Source organism: Hibiscus syriacus, unplaced genomic scaffold, assembly GCF_006381635.1.
Source record: "Hibiscus syriacus cultivar Baekdansim isolate YM2019G1 unplaced genomic scaffold, ASM638163v2 tig00112402_pilon, whole genome shotgun sequence".
Taxonomy (NCBI): Eukaryota; Viridiplantae; Streptophyta; class Magnoliopsida; order Malvales; family Malvaceae; genus Hibiscus; species Hibiscus syriacus.
In genome coordinates this window covers 3359496-3380609 of record NW_024063323.1, presented here as the reverse complement: position 1 = coordinate 3380609, position 21114 = coordinate 3359496, and the positions used below count along the sequence as shown (strand labels likewise).

Below are 21114 nucleotides of genomic sequence, written 5' to 3'. Positions count from 1 at the left end.
TAGAAGATCATTTTGTAACTTTTAATAGTCGATGGATTCAACAAAATACCACTATAGTTGGAGATCATTTGTGTACTTTACCCTATTATTTAATACATTAGTAGCGAGTGTTCTCCCTGTATGATTAATAACACATGATGTTGGATTAATGATTCCGGTGAAAAAGAAACTCCACTTGTATATTCATCTCGCATCGAAGTTCATACACAATTGAAGGTAAACGCTTGGAGAAATTAAGAGAAACTTTGTTCAGCTGCACTAATGTAGCCTCAAAACAGATGACATGGTCCCTAGAATCATGCAAGGATCCTCAGCAATGGAACTTATCTATACAAGTTCAATATAGGCCATTGGTGCATTGTCTCCTCGCCTAGGCAGGGTTCGAATAATTCTCGTATATCCACCATTTCTATCACCGTACCTGTCTGGCACCTCGGCAAAGAGTGCGTGCACGATCTGTTTCTCGTAAATGAAGCCAAGTGCTTGTCTTCGTTTGTGGAGAGAACCGTCTTTAGCTAATGTGATCATTTTGTCAACGTACTTGCGCACAGCGCTTGCTCGAGCCCTGGTGGATTTGATCCTACCGTGTTTAAGGAGCTGAGTTGTGAGTCCCCGGAGGAGTGCACGTCGCTGATCAGGAGGCCTGTTGAGTCTAGGGACTCGTCTGCCATGCCTCATTGCGTAGAATCGACAACCATTATCAATAATGGTGAAATTTTGCCCAAAGCCGGACATGTCTGCTAATGTTTGTGTGATCAGTAACACAATAAATAGTTAGTCTTATAGATCCTACAACCATCTATCAGAAGTTTACAATGGATCCGAATTTTCGTTTCCTGTTGAAGTACTCGATATAGATATAGATTCGTACACATGACCTTCCAAGACCCTTTTAAAAAAGGGAACATCAATACGTTGAACACTCCCAGTAACACAGGTGACATAACCCAATTGACCTAAACTAAAGCACTGAAGAAGTAACATAAAAAGTTCAATATCAGTATTCAATTCTTAATATCAAAATCTTAACTATCAAATTATAAAACTAAGAACATACGCCAAATTCCAGTTATTGGTGGTAAATTCATTATCAAAGTGTTCAATGATTCTTAGTCCTAAAACTAACAGAAACTAGACTAGAACAATAACGGGGAAAGGGGAAAACCCCCACAGATCCTTGAACTAGAAATAACATAAAAACCCCATGGAAATACATAAAACTAATCTCACAGAATCCTAAATAGTGCTGTGCATCAAGAAATGGGAATAAAAACAAAAGGATAAACCAGTTTTCTTCAACAAAACCATATAACTTTTGGAGAATTATGTGACACGGCATATTCTTTCAATAATTCAGAAAGGGGACTTTACCAGAGAAACCGAGGGAATGGAGAGGATTAACCGGGGAGAGAGCAGAGAAGGAACGAACAAGCTGCGGCGATCTGACACGAGGGGGAGGGGTACGGCGTCGACATGGTAACTTAATTGAGGAAGCGGTGGCAGTGAGCGGCGGCAGAGCTGACTTCAAGGACGCCATGCTCCACCTACTACTATTCCCACAACCGGTGGCCGTTGGTATTGGCATTGCCATTTTCACCCTGGGTTTCTTGGTTGGCCCTTGCAAATGATGAAGAGTGGAGTGGATAAGGAATTTGTTGGAGAAGAAAAGATAGAGAGAATTGAGGTTGGGCTTGGACCTTGTAGAAATAATCCATTTTTTATCCTTTGGGCTAAATGCAAGTTATGTTTCATGCGATTTTGGGTATTTTTGGCCTAATACCCCAGGCGGCTAAAATACTTAGGGTATTGGGCTTACTTATACATTATTTAGTAAATACGATATTTGCTACAGTATTGACGAAACTCGGCACCTTGATGGTATATTATGGTTTGACGGTCCACGAGTAGTGGGCCATTATTTGAATGACTTAATAATGACTCGTCACGTCGAGGTGACGAGTCTATTAAAAAATATTTTTTAAAAAAAATTTGATAAAAATAAAATTTAGAAAATAAAAAAAAATATTCGATGGAACTCGTCACGTCGAGGCGACGAGTTTCTTCGAATTCAAAAAATAGCTAGTCGTTGTTAAACGGGCAGAAGGGGTAACGATCACTTGGAAATGTGACAAGTTCCATCAGGATAATTTAAAAAAATTAAAATTAAAAGAAAATTAAATTTATTTAAATTTTACGAAATACAAAGTAAATTAATTGTAAAATTTTTAAATGAAAAATACAAAGAAATTTTATCTATATTTTTTAAGTTATTGACGATGTCGCGGAGTGGTGGAATGATAATGTCGTGGGGGGTTTTCGAGTACGTTAGGGTTGTAAGCCTTGATCGTCGTCGTCTTACCGAGGAGGTGTACCCAACACACTCTACGACCCATCTTCGAAATACAATGATGGATTTATGACATTTGACACCATCATCGTCGTAATTGCTTTGACTTGGTTGTTACTTTGTTGACCATATAGGATATGGTCATAGTCACCCGCAATCGCATGTTCTGTCGAAGATGCTTGAGTGTACTGCGGTGCATCCCATGAACTTCCAACCCAAGTTGGTCGAGTCTCGGCTGAAGTATGATAGGAGGAAAGAAACTGTAACCAGCCTGAGATGCACGATAGTACTCTTCACCCGCAGATGTTGAAGCAAAAGACGACTACGCTTTCTTCTTGGATTTGGACTGGACTTATTCTGCCCTCTCTTCGAGTGTCATGAGATATGGTTTGTCATTTTCTTCGTAAAGCCATAGATTGGGAAAATGATCGAAATCCAAGTCCATCAGTGTAAAGTCCTGACGATGGGAGAGCGATAGTTCACGTTGATTCCATAGGTCGATATACTAAGCGTGTCACACCGACCAATTTTCATTATGTTCCCACGCGTATCGATTGTATGGAGAGCGTCCATATCAACCTTCATTTGTCTAGGAATCAGTTGGTGCGTCGCAAACTAACGTATCACTCCATCAGCCGTGTGCCACTCAACAGTTGCTTGGTGTAATAAAGGCGTCACGACACACCATAAGTGGGACCCCTCAAGAAATCACCCCAGCTATACCAATTGGATCTCCTCGTCGACATATAGAAGCCAAGATAAATATCAAAACTAGTATATATAAAGCTAAAAAGATTCAAAAAATAATAATAATTTTGTTTGTCATACCGCGAATCGATCAACAATGTCGATCCTCATCTATATGTCTCATGAAGTGACACCCACCAACTTCGTCTATGATATTTTATGACGCCATCTAAAATATTTAAAAATAAAACAATTATAAGAAAATAAAAAAATAAAAAAATTATGAAATTAAAAAAAAGGTTAAATAAATGAAGTTAAACAATTACCTTCCAGCTAACGGAAACTCGACAGGGGCATCTGTAATTGGCATAAAAAACGAGAAGCAATACCAAGCCCAGGACTCTAGCAGTATCAGATAGTCTGCTACATCGGCTTTTCGACCCGATGTTACAATTGCATCCTTGCAGAGCTCCTGGTACAGAAAGGCGAAGGGCTAAGAGCGAGGAGTGGTCCGCTTGAAGCAAGCATCTTACCTATTCGCGCTAAACCAATTCGTAGAAGAAAGCTTTACTAATTCCCAGCTTTTCAAGGCTTTTTCAATCTGAATTCGGACTAAGAAGAAGAAGCTAAGAGTCAAAACAACCAAACACTAAACTAAGGCGGCTACTGAGGGAGAATGAGAGGCTTAATTCGTTTGGCGACTTTGGGTGCCTACTTTCCTTTCCAGCTTCTTACAGAAAGGACTAAACATGATCTATCATGGGAGTAAAGAGACCAGAACCTTTTTTCCCTGCGACTGGTATTACGGCACCCAACGAAGTCTTCCAAAATTTTTAGATACTGAGTGTGCACCAGATTACTGGATTTATCCGATAATAATATCCAATCGATCACTTGGAGAAAAAAAATACTCGGGACGCGAAAATAATCTCTGCCTCGGTAGACTCGATAGTCACATCGAATTCATACTCCAGCCATGTTATCATAACCCGATAGTCCCTCATGACGTCAGATGGTGGCCATTTTCCCAGAACTTGGAGGACCAAGGGGTCGTACAGGTTCTGCCTTACCATGGGGGCTCCATTCATCAGAACATCGAGTTGGTAAACGACGTCTTCTGAAGTAATCGTCGCTTCACCACTGGGAAATGGAATATATGCATCTCAGGGCACCAATGTTCGATCAAAGCCTCGATCAACTCCGGATACACCTTGAAGCCACGTAAAAATACAGTTAAAAATAGACCTGATGATGCATATATGTCATTATCCGCTGATGCGACTCTCTGGTTGTCATCCCCCGATTACAAATATTTCATTCGTCGTTCGGCCGCGTTGGATCGACGAAACAGGGACGTTATCTAGGTGCAACATATATTCTCGGGTTGCCATTTTTCGAGATTTTTGCACAACATATGTTTTTTTAATATTTTTTTTCGGATTCAAGTTTGGTGAAAAACTAAAACCCCAAACCCTTATTTATAGTCTTACCCCCAACGGCTATAAACAACTAATTTTTGGAAATCTCCGACCAAACTCGCCACCTCGAGGTGACGAGTTCCAAGTGACCATTGCATCGTTTTCCCGTTGAACAACGACTAGTTTTTTTTTTGAATTCGAAGGAACTATCACCTAGACGTGCCATCGAATATTTTTTTATTTTCTAAATTTTATATTTTCTCAATTTAAAATTTTTTAATGGACTCGTCACCTCGGTGTGACGAGTCATTATTAAACCATTAAAATAATGGCCTATGTGAGGCCTACTACGCGTGGACCATTAAAAAATATTATCCTATAGAACTTGTCACCTCGAGTGACGAATTTCGTCTAGATTGTAGGAAATACCGTACTTTGCTAAATAGTGTTTGGTTAGGCCCAATACCCTAAAAATTTTACCCGCATGGGTATTGGGTTAAAAAAACTGAGAATTTGCATGGATTGCAGAAATTGGGCAATTTTTAAATCCATATTTTAAATTAAATTTGGATTAGGTGAACAAAACTCAATTTGATTAAAAAATTCAATTTTGAGTTATTTAGGTCAAATTATTCTAATCAAATTGATTTATGAAGTTGGGTTTTGAATTCAAGTCGAATTAGAATTTAAATTTTCAATTCACTCAAAAAACCAAAACTGCAACCGAATATTTTGATAGTTTTGCGCTTTGTATCCCTACATTTTTAATTCTATCAATTTCTCCTGCATTTTAAATTTATATTTTACTAAATTCAAAGACATGCTCCTAAACCATTTTGGAATATATATGTATCTTTAATATCTCTTTTTCATAACTAATTATCTATTTACTAAACTTAGTCCCTTAACTTTTCATAATTTCCTAATTTCTTCAATTTCTTTTTCATTTTTATAACAAATTTTCTATTTTTTCAATTTAATCCTTTAATTTTGCATGATTTTCTCATTTTTTTTTATTTATACTTCACTTTTAGTTCATTTTGACTAAATAAGAACCACGTGCTCCACTAACACTACAAAATACCCATGTAACTTTAATTTCCGTTTTAGCTGAAAATTATTATTTTTAATTTAGTCCCTTAATTTCATATTTTATTTAATTTGATCTTTTGACTGTATTTTTCTTTAAATTCTTTCTTCTAATCAATTAGTTGAATCTTTTATACTTCAATCAACATTTTATTCTCAAAATATATTCTTTGAAAAATAATATTATAAATATATTTTATATTTTTATATTGTATTTGATGTTTCAATAACATTATAATGTGAAAAAATATGAAGGAATATATATATATATATATATTCGATGAATTAGATCATAGCAATGTTTAAACTCAAGTTACTAATACATGCCTAACTGAAAATGTTAAAAGTGCACACATAAAATACACATAATGCAAGTTTTGTTAACATATATACTCCTTTTGGTTTGAAAATGTTTGGTTAAGTACCTAGAATTCAATAATAATTGTTAAAAGTTTATGCATGTTAATCCTCGTTGCCTTTTTCATTTCGCATTGCGATTCTATCGTTGCGATTTGCAGTTCGCATTGCGATGGTCAAATGATTGCCTTTCGCAACGCGATTCTGACTTTCGCAACGAGATAATACAGAATCGCAATGCGAGTTTCAAAGTTCGCAACAGGTTTTAGTTTCACAAGCCAAATTTTTTTGTGTATGTATATATACGCAGCAGCAACAACTCATAACCTAAATCGCAACTCATTCCATCTCCATCTATCACTCTCTCCGGCGACATCCGTTCCAATATCCAACGACATCCTTCCCCATCCGGCAACAGGTCTTAGTTTCGCATCTCGTTTGTTTAGTTACAACCATGAAATCATCTAATGTTGATCATGTTTGGATAGATTTGTGTTTTGGAGGGTCATGGGAGAATGTTCATGGTGTTTTACAATATATGCCTTTACCCATGAATCTTCAACTAAAACTGTCATTAAAGAAGTTAACTTATGAAACCCTAATGTTACGTGTTTCAAAGAAATTGAATTTAGAGCCCCTAAGTGGATTTAGGCTATCTTATCAGAGAAATGGTAAAGTTTATTTGTTAACCGACAATGAAGATGTTGAACGATTCATTGCTTACATTAATGTTTCAAGTGATGATGTTACATTGTATGTTGTTGAACCTAGAAGTAGTATTGTTGGGTCAGTAGCGGGTAGTAATCAACTAAGTGGGTCTCAAAACCCACAGCCTTTCTCTAATCCAAATCCAAATCAACTTTCAGCACCAAATTCCGGTTTTTGTATTGACCAATTAGACGATGATGAGCCAAGAGAAAAAATTGTGAGTACTAGTCAGTATTCGAAATTTGATCTTGGTCAATACCCGGACTTTGATATTGGTCAATACACGAATTTTGATGATGTTTCAGAAGAAGAAACATACCCTGCGTGTAATGATTTTGATATTGGTCAATACCCAAATTTTGATGATGAAACACCCGTTGCCGAGGAAGATGTTGTTGATGATAATGAGGAGGAAGTTACGACTGTGAATGAACATGTTGAACATCCATGTTGAACCTGTAACTCATTTCTGTTAGTTACATGCATTTCACATTTAAATGATTATATTTCTTGTGTATATTATTTTGTAGATTCGTTCGTTTATTACTTGCATGCGCCCAGTTATTATAGTTGACGGAGCACATTTGAAAGGTCGATACCTTGGAGTAAACTTAGCAGTAGCCATGGATGCTAACAATGGGATATTGCCAATAGCTTACGGGGTTGGCAAATCTGAAACCTCTGATTCATGGACATGGTTTATGGGGCATCTTAGGGATTGCATAGGTCCTATTAGCAATCTGAAAATCATATCCGATAGGGCAAACTCAATTGACAACGCTGTTAGAAGGTGTTTCCCAGATGCTTTTCATGGACTTTGTGGTGTTCATTTGTATAGAAATCTAAAATCAAGGTCTGCTGGTATAAAAAAGCACAAATGGACATACTGGAAGGCTGTAAAGGCTTATCGGGAAGTGGATTTCAATAAGCATATAAACTGTTTAAGACGTGTTTTGCCTCAGTGTGCTCAAACACTAGAAGATGTCGGGTTTGAAAGATGGTCAAGAGTACATCAACTTGGAGCAAGATATGGTTTCATGACGTCTAATAGTGCAGAATCAATTAACGCTCTAAGTCGTCATTCCCGGAAATTACCCATTACTATGTTAATGGAGTTTTTTCGAGCCTCTATTCAACAGTGGTACTACAAGAAAAGAAACCATGCATGTATTATTTCTTTGAATTCGTAACTTATCATATATTTTACTAAGTATTATTTATTTAAATTTACAGGAACATTGGAACATCGTATTACACCATGGACTGAAAAAAAGATAACGAAACGTGTTGTGAAGTCAACGTCATGGAGAGTTGAACCATGTTCAAACACTTTGTTTGAAGTACTGGATAATAACTTAAATGGGCTTGTCGATCTAAATGCAAGGACGTGTAGTTGTATGAAATGGCAAACATCTGGTTATCCATGTGGCCATGTTATAAAAGTTGCTCTTCATCTAAACCAAGATGATTCAAGCACATACGCTATGGATTGCTACACTACAGAAGTATATCGACAGACTTATGCCGAGATTGTCTACCCTATTTCACATCCTTCTGAGTGGGACATACCAGATGACTTACAAACAGTTTTGCCACCAGCCATGGACAGAAGGCTACCTGGCCGACCAAAAAGTCACGATCGTATACCGTCTAAGGGTGAAGAGAATAAAGGATCGACATGTAGTCGGTGCAAGGAAAGTGGTCATACAAGGTTGACATGTGGATCACCAGTGCCATCACAATCATCTTTTCCTCTACCAAAATATGGATCATCATCAAAATCCAAAGCTCATATGGTGTCAAGAAAAAGGCAATCAAAATCGCAATCATCTTTAAAATCCCAATCACAACTGGCTTCACCTTTTGGGACTGTTAACTTAGGTGATTTTTAAATGCAAACGTTGTATTATGTAGATTTTATATGTGAACTTTTAACATTTTCAGTTAGGCATGTATTAGTAACTTGTGTTTGAAAATTGCTATGATATGTTCCAGTTGTTATCACTTAATAGGCAATCATCTTAATGTCCATCGCAACACGGAAATTACTATCGCAATGCGAAATGAAAATCGCAACGAGAGAATCGCAATGCGAAATGAAAATCGCAACGCTAATTTTGCAATGCGAAATGAAAATCGCAACGAGGGAATCGCAATGCGAAATGAAAATCGCAACGCGAATTTAATTTCGCGTTGCGATTCCCTCGTTGCGATTTTCATTTCGCATTGCGATAGTACTTTTTGCATTCAACATAATGCAGATTGAAATCAACAAAATCAACCATTACATTTCAATCAATTAAACAAGCACAAATAAGAATTATGTTAACATCAATTAAACAAATCAACTTTTACAAATCACCTTTTACAAATCAATTAAACAAACAATCAAAAAATAAGCAATAATTATTAGAGAAAATAACACTTCTACTATTGAATCAACTTTTGCAGCCATACATCATTTTCACGCAGCTCACTTCTGAGATTAACCTGCATAAACCAAACATTTGCTCAAACAACACTTTCTACACATCTAAAACCTACAAACAGCAAATTATTGAATTCTAGGTACTTAACCAAACATTTTCAAACCACAAGCCTATAAACATACCAATTGTTTATGGACATTTTTATAACGCGGATGCAGGTAGGCAGCGTCTCGTATATATCGATCTAGCCATATAATGTCGAAACCACAAGCCTACTGCAGCTCTATCTATATCGGTGGGAGGTAGATACTTTATACTTCCTGTGATCAAACGGTCCAACGCCAAGCATACGAGAGGACCACAATCCCCTCTGGGTCCTTTCGTTTGTTGTGGTGCGGTCTCGTCTCTGCTAACTGTAATATTGAGCTTCTTTGGCTTCTTGTTTCCAGAACGAGTCCAATAATTTATCGCATCCAAGTATTTAGCCAAATAAGAGCTCCATCCCTTAATAATATCTCTTAAATCAGCCAATGATATGTAATTTATCATGCTGTCATATACTATTGCCTTAAGGGATGGGATCTGAAGCTTGACGAGAAGCCAATGGTTACGTTCCAAAACAGGGATAAACACCTGCAATCATAAGTAATAATTCATTCATTTGCGCACTTATTTATGAATACCTTTAAACTCAATCTAAAATAAACACTAACCTTATCGACCTCCCACCATGCAGGATAAAGTTTAGCTTGTCCATTGCCCAACGCAAATGATTCATCTCGTTGATTCTTCAAGTGAACGGCGTTAAAAGACGTCGGCATAATTGTATATCGTGTATTTCTTTTATTTTCCTTAAGTTTCCTAATTATTAGAAGACGTGACACCCACGCATCAATATGCTGTTTTACAAAAAAATACATATATTAGTAACTTACATAAATTTACAAAAAAAATAATCAAATGAAAATATAAGAAAAATATAAGACTTACCCCTCCATCGAAATAGCCATTGTCTTCGACCCCTAATAATACGCCCCACCAAGACCGATCAAGCAACAAATAGATATCATCATTGAGGTTGCATATGTCAGTGAAACACCCCTGGCTTCGCTCATGTAGATAAAAATCAACTGCGGTCTTAGCCCAAAGGGTGTTATCCAGAATTGTGTCCGGTAGTTGTTTCCTCTCCTCTTCAGATACCGGTATGGTACTGGCCGGTAACTCATACGAGAGCCAACTTGAATCCATCATGTCCGGTACGTCAGAGGGTTTCTCAAGAATCCTACATATGACGCCATGTGAATCGGGCTCTTGAATGGTGGGAGGGACCTCTTCAACGATGACAGTGGCCTCTTGAACGGTGGGAGGGGACTCTCGAGGAATGATAGGGGCCTCTTCAACGATAGGAGTGGACTCTTGAGGGATGATAGGTGAGTCGGGCTTCTTCTTGCGGTGTCTTCGCACTATTGGGGTATACGGAGACTTAATAGCACGTGCACGCCGTCTGATGCGTGAACTCTGTCGTGCAAGAAAAACCCGACGTAAAGCATCCACCTTATCGGTCCGCTAAATAAAAATACAAATATCAGTAAATAACAGACATGATATTTAAACAGTGAAAACAAAGATAAATATATTTCAAACTTTCAACCAAAAGACAAAACAAAGACAAATACTAACTTCACAGTGTTAAAGTAAAAAGTTTAGCATTTTTGGCAGCAACCGAATAAATTTACTAAGCAATCTAAGTGAAATGGTTAATTTAAGTGAAATTACGAGTAAATTTATCATCAAGTTAAATATGGAAAATCTTAAACTTACCTCGTTGCGTAGAGTATGAACCTCATTCTACAACGATACTACCATCTCACGTAGAGCGGCAACCTCACCACGTAAAGTAGACACCTCCACACGCCATGCACCATCGTTATCGCGTAGAGTACCGATCTCCTCACGCAAGGCATTGACCTCATCACGTAACTCCAATTGACTCATCCCGTGGAGGTGGAGAACAGGGAGATAGAAGTCGTGGCATCTTTGTCGGTCGCCTATCATGAGGTGATGGTGGAGAAGAGACTCGATGATGTGACGGGATAGGTGATGGCTCTCGTTGTAGAGGTGTATAGTCGGGTCGATCAGGTGATGGCTCTGGGTGAGGTGATGGCTCTCGAAGTGGAGGAAGTGGAGGCTGCTCATCATTCGTGCCATCAAAAAAATGCTGACTAGCTTACCACCAATCAGTGGCAAGCTCAGCCTCCGTGGGTGTCAGTCTCATTAATGGAGTGTTGGCCTCTTAAAAATATAAAAACTAAAACAAAGTTAAACGTCTACTATTAATAACTTGTTTATATATGATAGTATTTGTGTTAACTTACATTATTTATTGTCATATATGGTATTAAGTCTTCCCAATCCAACATACGTTTCCTCTTCCAGGAAATAGCCCTAGGAATATCATCTGAGGATTTTAATGCATATGTCCGCATGCTGGGGAAAGCCTCGAATATCCAAATCTACAAACAATATAATAACAAACATTAGTAATTGTTAAATAATTAATTATAATTTTGAAAACATTATATAGAAATTCTTACCTTAAAGGCCCAAACAAAGCCTGACAAAGTGTATTTCGACCCATCGCCCCGCAAACTTTTGCGGTATTCAAAGGCAGACGACAACTTAGTCCAGGTAGCTTTCCATATATACGAACCCCACGGAAAAAGATTCCATGCATTTAGGTCCTCTACCAATAATATTAGCTCCTGAGGAATAGGTTGTGTGGCCTCTCTGCCTAAAAAGCCGGCATACAAAAGTAGTAGAAGGCATACTTGGACAACATCGACGTCATTCATCCGAGTAAAACCATCTTTCTTATTAAACAATTTCTTCATGTCGTCGACGTGTAAGTTCGGCTTCTCTATTGACTCATTAGGAAAAACCCTGGATAACCATGATGGGCGGGTGATATGACGAGTATACCGGCCTACATCATCGTGTCCGAATCGTAGACCAGTGATTAAGCAGAACTCCTTCCGCCCAAAACAAGTATACGCCGGTGGAAAATGAAACCATATCTCTTCCTCACCACGTTGTATACTGTCGGGTAGATCGTTAGTCGTGGTCTGAAGCCACAAATGGGTCAAACTAGCATCTCCACCCGGATGCTGTACTCTCAGCCATGGCCCGAAGTAGGTTTCTTCAAACAATTTTCTTTGTGCAGGTGAAAGCTTCGAAGCAATTGTAGTGGCTAGGCTAACTTTATTCCTTAATGTCAATGAAGCCGAAAATAATTTCTACAAAAAACAATAAACATACCAAGTTAGATATACAAAAATTACACTGTCAAGATATACCAAAAACAAAACAATAAACATAAATAGTAGTTTATTCTTGAAACTAAAATTTGCAACACTGTTTTTGTCTTTTGGTTGAAATGAAAATCGCAACGAGATAATGAGAATCGCAACGTGAAATGACTATCGCGACCAGACAATCGCAACGCGAAATGAAAATCGCAACTGCGAAATGAAAATCGCAACGCGAAATGAAAATCGCAACGCGAAATGAAAATCGCAACGCGAAATGAAAATCGCAATGCGATTTTGGTTTCGCGTTGCGAATTTTTATTTCGCGTTGCGATTATCTCGTTGCGATAGTTATTTCCGCGTTGCGATTTTCATTCTCGAAACTATTCTTCTTCTGCATTACTTCAACCAAAAGACAAAGCAAAGACAAATACTAACTTCACAGGCTAAACAGTTTAGCAGTATTGGCATCAATCGAATGAATTTAATAAGAAATCTAAGTGAAATGGTTAATCTATTATTGAAATTACCAGTAAACTTATCATCAATCTCAATATGAAAAACCTAAAATAATGCAAAAATTTCAAAATAAAAATAAAAAAACTAACCCTCGGAGGTTGATTTTCCATTTCTGAATGATTGTGAGGGATTTTTGACTGTGAATGGTTGTGAGGGATTTCGCCGGCGATGGGGACGGAAATCTTTGGAGATGGGGACGGATTTCGCCGTATAGAGTGAGAGATGGAGATGGGGCTGAGTGTTGTGTTTTTGGGTTTGAGGTTATGAGTTACGATTACTGTGGACGGTTCAGTTTCCGATTTATTAAGAAAAAATTCGTGTTTGGAATTTGAAAAAAAAATACGCGTTAATACGAATGGCGCTATGTAAATCGCGTTGCGAAAGTCAGAATCGCGTTGCGAAAGTCAGTATCTCGTTGCGATTTTGTATTATCGCATTGCGATAGTAAGTATCGCATTGCGATTTACTTATTCGCATTGCGAATTGGGAAAATCGCAACGATACTGTAGACCATCGCAACGCGATTTTCAACTATCGCATTGCGAAAATGCAACGCGAATTTGCGATAATGGAGATCGCGTTGCGAATTAGCGATCGCATTGCGATTTTGTTGGTCATTTTGGCAAATCCGGAAAAAGTTGGTTAAAATCGTATATTATATGGGATTTTTGGTCACTGAGGTTATTTTCTCTTTTATAAATTCGACTCGACTCGAAAAATATTCAAATAAAATATGAGTCATAAAATACGACTCATTAATTTGAATAACTTAAACTTTTTTCGACTCTTACAAATACTTGCTCCTATTATGTATAATATATTAGTATATATAAATCTACATTTTGAATTGGACTTGGATGACCATGCATGACAATATTATCATACATAAATCCATGATAAAATTGGTCCAATAGGCCAGGCGGGTTGAAAAATTAGTCAATTAGGGCAGAATTTAATTTGGGATTTGCGGCTTTTACTACAGTGATTTAGAACTCGTTTTATCAACTTGATGAGTTTGAATAATAAAATATTATTTGGATAAACTCGTCATGTGGACGTGACGAATTTACCCTGCACTGTAACGCTTATCGTAAATATTAAAATAAAATTTGAATTGACCTAATAAACTAATTTTTTTATCCACTTGACTTATTTGGTCAATTTTACCTAGATCCACTCCGTCCATAAAACAATGTTGGGTAAGGCTCAATAAGCAGTCCCCAAAATCTAAAATTTCGAAGTTTTGTATTCTTGCCAAATGATACATGTAGACGCTCATTTTGTCCGAAATTTCATTTGAGTTTTGTTGATATATTACATATTAATAATTACTTAGGCCCATTACATCCTTCAACCCATTTACAAGTCCCGCGACCAATCTCATGCCAATGATATTTCCATATACCGATCGATGAGCTTCATTTAAAGAGAATATGAGCTTTACAACAAAAAAATAATATTTTGAAAATAATATTATTATTTCTAAAGTACAGTAGATCCAAATTAATCTAAGGAAAATACTCTCTTTTTTGAGGAGAGATTTTTAAATCTCTTAATAAGAGAAAGAAGATCCTCTTTGAAGAGAACAAAACCCGAAGGAAAGGTAAAAGGGAGAAAAACGCAGGAGTCACAACTCATCATCATTGGAGTTCAAGACTTATTCGAGGTTTGAAGAAGCACTTGTAATTCTGTTAAGTTGCATTTTAATCCCTCGGTATATTTATTTCATTTGTTTGTTGCTTTGCATTTTGTTCATTTATCTTTGACATTTGCTGCTTCAATCCTTTATGATATCGATAAATGTACGAGCGTGATTATGCATAATATGGTCCTTGTTTGATACACTTTACTTTGCCGATAGGTATTCATGTATTTAAAGTATGTTTTTTTTAAGTTATTATTTTGGGTGCATATACACTGTAAATATGTTTTAATCCTCTCCCTAATTTTTTTATGCGTACCAAATATAACATGGTGAGTTTTTTTTTAATTATTACACGCAAGCATTAAAAACATTTGTTGTAAGTCATTCTAGGGTAATTATAGCATGTATATATTGGCATAAATTTTTTTTGGATCATTAACATGTTCATAATATGTGTGTGTAAAATATAATTGCAATTGAGTGTGCATGTATCCTTTCGAATATATTAATTTAGGTTCCATCATTCATTCAAGTATGTGATAATTTTTGCATAACTCGTATGTTAACCTCATACACAACTCGACCTAATTAGATAATTGGATTAAGGGTAATACCTTTTTAATTTAAAATTGTTTTGAGTGGCTTGTCTTAACTTATTAGAGAGTCGTTTTTACGATTTTAAATTAAAAGTGTATCCCAACAGTGAAATCTAAAAAAATGGTATGTTATTTTTAAATTTGTGAACGAAAGAAAAAGAAATGTTCGATTATTTAAATTTTTCGAGAAAAGATTGTTAGAACTTATCTAAGATCTGGTCTCGATATTTTTAAAAATCGAATGTTCTTTAACTTTCTAAAAAGGCTTGGTAATTTTAATTTAATATATTTTGGTGCATTTGAACATTATAATGGAATTATAATATTTTTTATTTCGATTGAAGTAAGAATTAATTACCTCAAGTTATGAGGTATTTGTTTCTTCTCGATAGGAAATAATTTAATATTATTATATTTCATTATAAAATTCACATCTTTGTTGTTTTATGAGATCAAAAATCAAATTAAATTCGAATTAGTAAATTTTATTGGAAACATATTAATTAATCGACTAGGTACCAATTTAGGGCGTTGTGGGGGTGCTAATCATTTCCCACACGTAACCGACTTCCGAACTCAAATTTTGGTAACGCAAACCTCAATTTGTTTTTTAATTAAAAATACTTTTTATCTAAAATGCAAAACGTTTTTGGGTGGCCAATCACACCCTAATAAAATTTTAGTAGTGACTCCTCGAACCATACGCTTTTATTTTTAAAAGGAATCCCAAAATTTTCAAAACGAGAGATTTTTCAATCACATTGCTTTTTAATTAAAAATTACTCACAAGAAAGAGAATAATTAAAAATTGATGTTTTTTTTTAAATCTCACTCTAAGGAAAAAACCGTTTCCACAATACATTTTTATGTAGTAATTTTAGAGATAACTCTAGAAATGATTTAGGGTAATTTTTAAATATTATATCATATTTTTGTTTATTATATTCTACTTGTAACGCTCTTAATTTTACTTGTAGAAACTTAACCGTGTGAATTTTATTTGTGGAAATTTTTTATATTAACATAGGTTGGTTACAAGTGGCAGTTAGGGATGCATATCAAATGAGTTGATTGCAAGTTAAGCAGTGTTGACTTGTGCTCGTTAAAAAATTTTATTGCTCGACTTGACTCATTGCTCGTTAAACTACTAGAATTTTTACCTTATTTTTTAACTTTAAGTAAAATCTATTAATATTATATAAAGTTTAATATAAACATAAATTATTAAATTCAAATGGAAAAATTATCAAAAAGAGTATATGAAACAATTTCAAAGTCTAAACTCTATAGTAACAATAAACAAATGCACAAAACAACATATTAAAACTAAAGAAACAATCCACAAATACATCAAACTAAAATGTTAAAAACATTCTTTAAAAAAAAAGTTCAACTACACATAATCAATATTAAAGATAAAGAAATCAACATCTATTCACTCCATTCATTTCTTGCAATCACCAAACTACTAAAAAATATTAAAATAAATTAACGAGTTGTTTGCGCTTATCGATTCAAGTTGAACTTTTCTTGACTCAACTCATTAAGGTCCCGAGTCGAATCAACCAAGTCGAGCGTTAATCAAGTCGAGTTTGAGCAGCTCACGACCTGTTCAACTCATTAAGGTCCCAAGTCGAGCGTTAATCAAGTCGAGTTTGAGCAGCTCACGACCTGTTCAACTCATTAAGCACTCCTAGTGGTAGTATATGTTCTAAAGACACAATGAACGCTCAAATACCCTGACAATTGTTGGTGCTTGAACTTGAAACTTCTAGAGACAAAGATCATCCTTTTAACAACTGAGGTCGCTTGGTTCATACTATTCTTACTAAATTTTTGAATTGATATTATCTTATGCAACGTAAAGTACAAGGCCATTATATATATATGGGACAAGATCTGCTAATACTATGTAAAACTAATAAGTTTTACACTATTTTATAGTCGTTATATTAAAATAAATAAATGCCTTGGGTTTAATTAAAGTTTATAATCTATAAATAAATATATTTTAACTCACGATAAAAACAATATCTCTTTTTACCCAATCACAAACCCTAACCCCCAAAATCCTAAACACTAAAGCATAAATCTTAAAACCTAAATCCTAAACACTAACCCTAAAAAGAAAAAAATATTATTTTATTATGATTTAAAGAAATATTTATTTATGAGTTATAAATTTTAGTTAAGTCTGAAGCCATTTATTTATTTATTTAAATCTAATGGCTATAAATAAGTGTAAAATTTTATTAATTTTAATAAGTATAAGTGGATCCTATATATATACATGGTGTGTGGGGGGTGAGCAAAACTCGACTCTACTCGAAAACTGATTTTTTCAACTCATCTCGATTCCAAAAAACTCAACTCGAATTGACTTCGAGTCGAGTTATAATTTCATAAACTCGACTAGACTAAAAAAAATTCAAGTTCAAATTGAGTTGTAAAATAGAACTCGAATAGTAACTCAAATAACTCCAAATTTTTAGTCATTAGTGGATTGATTTTCAAGTTTGAGTCGAGTCCCTTGACTTTGTATGATATATGTATATCACATATGAAAACAATATAAGATATATATGTACGTATATATGTATTGTATGTGGTTATGAAAACCATTTAAAATTGAATCAAATAATATAATAATATTATAAATATTTACAATTAAATTTAAACAAAAACTCGAAAATTCGAATAGAATGGAACAAAAAAAATTTCAAGTCAACTTCGAGTAATGAAATAAGACTCATCAACTTGAATAACTACATCTAGGGTAAAATTTTACTTTTACACCATTTTAGGATCGTTGGATGAGGGATAATGAAAGGCTGAGGTCAACTCATTATTTTTCAGTGAATACCTCCTAATTGCCTACTATTAACCTTGACATTTGATTTCTCCTCATCCCACAATCTTAAAATATTGTAATATTTTTATTTTTACACTATGTAATTGGATCCTAGGTCATATAGGGTTAGAATACACTTACACTGGGTAATACTACACTTTTTTAAGATCGTTGTATTAGAAGAAATCAAAGGCTAAGATTAATTCATTGTTTATATATATATATATAAGTCTGTTTGGTCTAAAATAACTTTTAGCTAAAAAGTTTGCTTTTTCCGCAAAATAAATGCCAAACAAGTAAAAATGAAAAACAATTACGGTGGAAACAGTTGTTTCAAACCAACCCTCATTTCCTATTGTTAACATCAACCTTTGATTTCTCACCATCCAACGATCTTAAAATGTTGTAAATTTTTTAGTTTTATACTATGTAATTGGATCCTAGCCCATATAGGATTAGAATCCACTTACACTAGGTAAAACTACACCTTTTTAAGATCGTTGTATTGGAAGAAATCAAAGATTGAGATTAATTCATTGTTTATATATATATATATATAAATGATCCGTTTGCTAAAGTTTTCTAAAAGCACTTTTAGTTAAAACGTTCGTTTTGACTGCAAAATCAATATCAAACGAGTAAAAATGAAAAATAAAATTACAATGGAAATGGTTGTTTCAAACCAACCGCAAAAGCTGTGATTTCTAGCTTTTTCATTTTCAACTTTACATTTGAAAGCCAATTATAATTTTACTCTTACTAATGTAATGCATTGGTTCCACTCAATTATATATTTATATTTTATTTTAATAATTTAATACTAACATCCTTAAAAATAATTTAATACTTTTGATAATTTATTTTAATTATTTAAAATAAATAAAATTTATGATTCATATATTAATAGTGAGTAATATAAAATATATTTCATTATAATTATAATTTTTTATTTGTATTTTTTATTTTTGTTATAGTTTAAATTGTATAATTCATGTATAAGTGTAAATATAATTTAAATGTTATAGTTTTAATTTATAACATAACATCTATAATGAACATTTTATCTTCTCAAACTCATTTTTCTAAAAAGTAATCACAAATAATTAAATTTTAAACTGTTCTTTTGTACAACACTTTCAAAAATATATACAACTTTTTTTACGTTAGGCTCGATCGATCAACCGAAAACCTCCAAGAGGGGTGTGAATTGGCCTTTAAAAATCTTTGGTGTGGAAGCAATAAAAGATAAGAATTAGACACAAGTTTATAGTGGTTCGACTTTCTCAACTAGTTTGTTCTTACCTTTCAAGGATAAGTTGTAACCTTTACAACTCACTAGTTTTTCCAAATACTAAACTAGATCCTTCCCCTCTTTACAAAGGATAAGAAATGTAAACAAGAAAGCCTAACAAAGGTAGGTTTTTACAAGAATTAAGCTCACAAAGAATGAATTAAAAAGATATTCAATAGGCTCAATACACTTATGTACAAGAGGAACTGAATGAAATAGAAATGAAAACTCTTTTCTCTTGATCTCTAAGTTTGGATAGGTATAGTAGCCTTATTCAAGTGTCATTGGAGTGTTTTTGTTGTGTGGAATGAGTTGCTAGCCGTTTATGACCGTTGGGATGAGTTATAGCCGATGGAAGCTTTAAAAACATGTAATAAAGGTCACCTGCACATTCAGTTTCGAAACTTTGGAGAAAGTTTCGAAACTATGTGAAAGTATTGAAACTTCTAAACACACTGCTTTTGAAAGTTTCGAAACTCTCACTTAAAACTATGAGAATTGAAGAAAATCGAACCATTAAAACAATTTCAAGGGATAAAGTTTCAAAACCCTTAAAAAAGTTTCCAAATTCTTACAAAAGTTTCAAACAATGAACAATACTCGTGTATGAATAGTGCCAAATAGTGATTGAATAATATTTTTCATATTTTAAAAGTTTTAAACACATTTTAAACACTTTAAACATGTTTTAATTAACTCAAAAACATTTTACATATATAAAAAAAAAATTAGAAAACATATTTTTCAAGATATTTTGAACTTTGAATTACTTTTGAAATATTTGATTAAGTCCAAAATCAATTTACATATATCTGTTATATCAAAATATAAGTTTAACACTTTATATACCCAATATCAATTATTTTATTTGGATGGATGTTTATATTTTAAATTATTGATAGTGTTGTGTACATGTTTGGGTTGAATTAGAAGGGGGATTTGGAAATTTAAACTAAAATGCATCACGTTAGAAGGAGGGCTTGAACCTCCAATCTTGTGGTTATCAGCCACATGCTCTAACCAACTGAGCTCTTCCTGTTGAATATTTAATATTGGCAGCCATAATTGTTGAAGTTTAGTGGCAGCCGACGGCTAAATGAAGAAAACATGGGCTGCTAATTTGTTCAAAATTAGGCAGCCACTTTGTTTGAAATAAAAATGAGGAAAATGCAGTTTTAGTCATTGCACTTTAGGGCATTTTCAAAGATTAGTCCCTAAGCTTCAACTATAAATACCTAGCTCATTTAGCTTTAAAATCACCCCAAAATCCCAAATCATTTCTTTCTCCCAATACTAGAGAGTTTTCTTATGAGTAGTGATTGTTTTGTAAACACCTGTAAATTTTCTCTCTTAGTAAAAGATCTGCAGCAGTCCGGAGACGTAAGTAAATTGGATGAACTTCGTTTTCAATTTCGGGTATTATTTTTACGCTTTTATTTCGCATTCTCACTAATATGGTTATAAGAAAATTACTCATTACTTGTTTTATTTCCCAACAACTGGTATCAGAGCTTTTGGTTGTGAATTCTGTCAATTTTTCTGCGAGGTTACTATTCATGTGAATAGTGAATTTCGTGAATAGTAAAATTTTGCCCGCGATTCGAGTTTGTCGACGGAGTTGTTCTAATACACGGTGGTTCACGGAAATTATCAGAAACGGTCCAAAAGAAGCCAGATTCGAGTGGGAGCAATGGCTTTCAGAAACGAAGTTGATGAGCTCAAGAGAGAGTTGCTTAGATGTAAGGGAGCAATGAATGAATGGGATGCGCTCAAGACCTTCTTGGAAGGACTTAGACCAGGGGCAATGCTCGAGGGAGAGCAAGGTGATGCCCAGAGACTTTCGGAGGCCATAGCTGTAGCCGGAAAGCTGAC

The 21114-nt window shown here is 34.6% G+C and overlaps 1 protein-coding gene across 1 annotated transcript; it reads right to left on the bottom strand.

Moving 5' to 3' along the window:
• Positions 1-228: 228 nt before the first annotated feature.
• On the bottom strand, positions 229-1661 carry LOC120179145 (50S ribosomal protein L17, chloroplastic-like). Its single transcript, XM_039184834.1, has 2 exons — positions 1372-1661; positions 229-737 (listed from the first exon to the last, which is right to left on the bottom strand). Exons 1-2 carry the CDS (start codon positions 1589-1591, stop codon positions 328-330), a joined length of 630 nt encoding a protein of 209 aa, XP_039040765.1. The 5' UTR covers positions 1592-1661; the 3' UTR covers positions 229-327.
• Positions 1662-21114: the final 19453 nt, after the last annotated feature.

Bases quoted from the DNA above. Each gene is read 5' to 3' on its own strand.
- LOC120179145 (XM_039184834.1), bottom strand. From the start codon at position 1,591: ATGGCAATGCCAATACCAACGGCCACCGGTTGTGGGAATAGTAGTAGG. The intron at 738-1,371 runs GTAAAGTCCCCT...AAACATTAGCAG, and splicing joins CCATTCCCTCGGTTTCTCTG to ACATGTCCGGCTTTGGGCAA.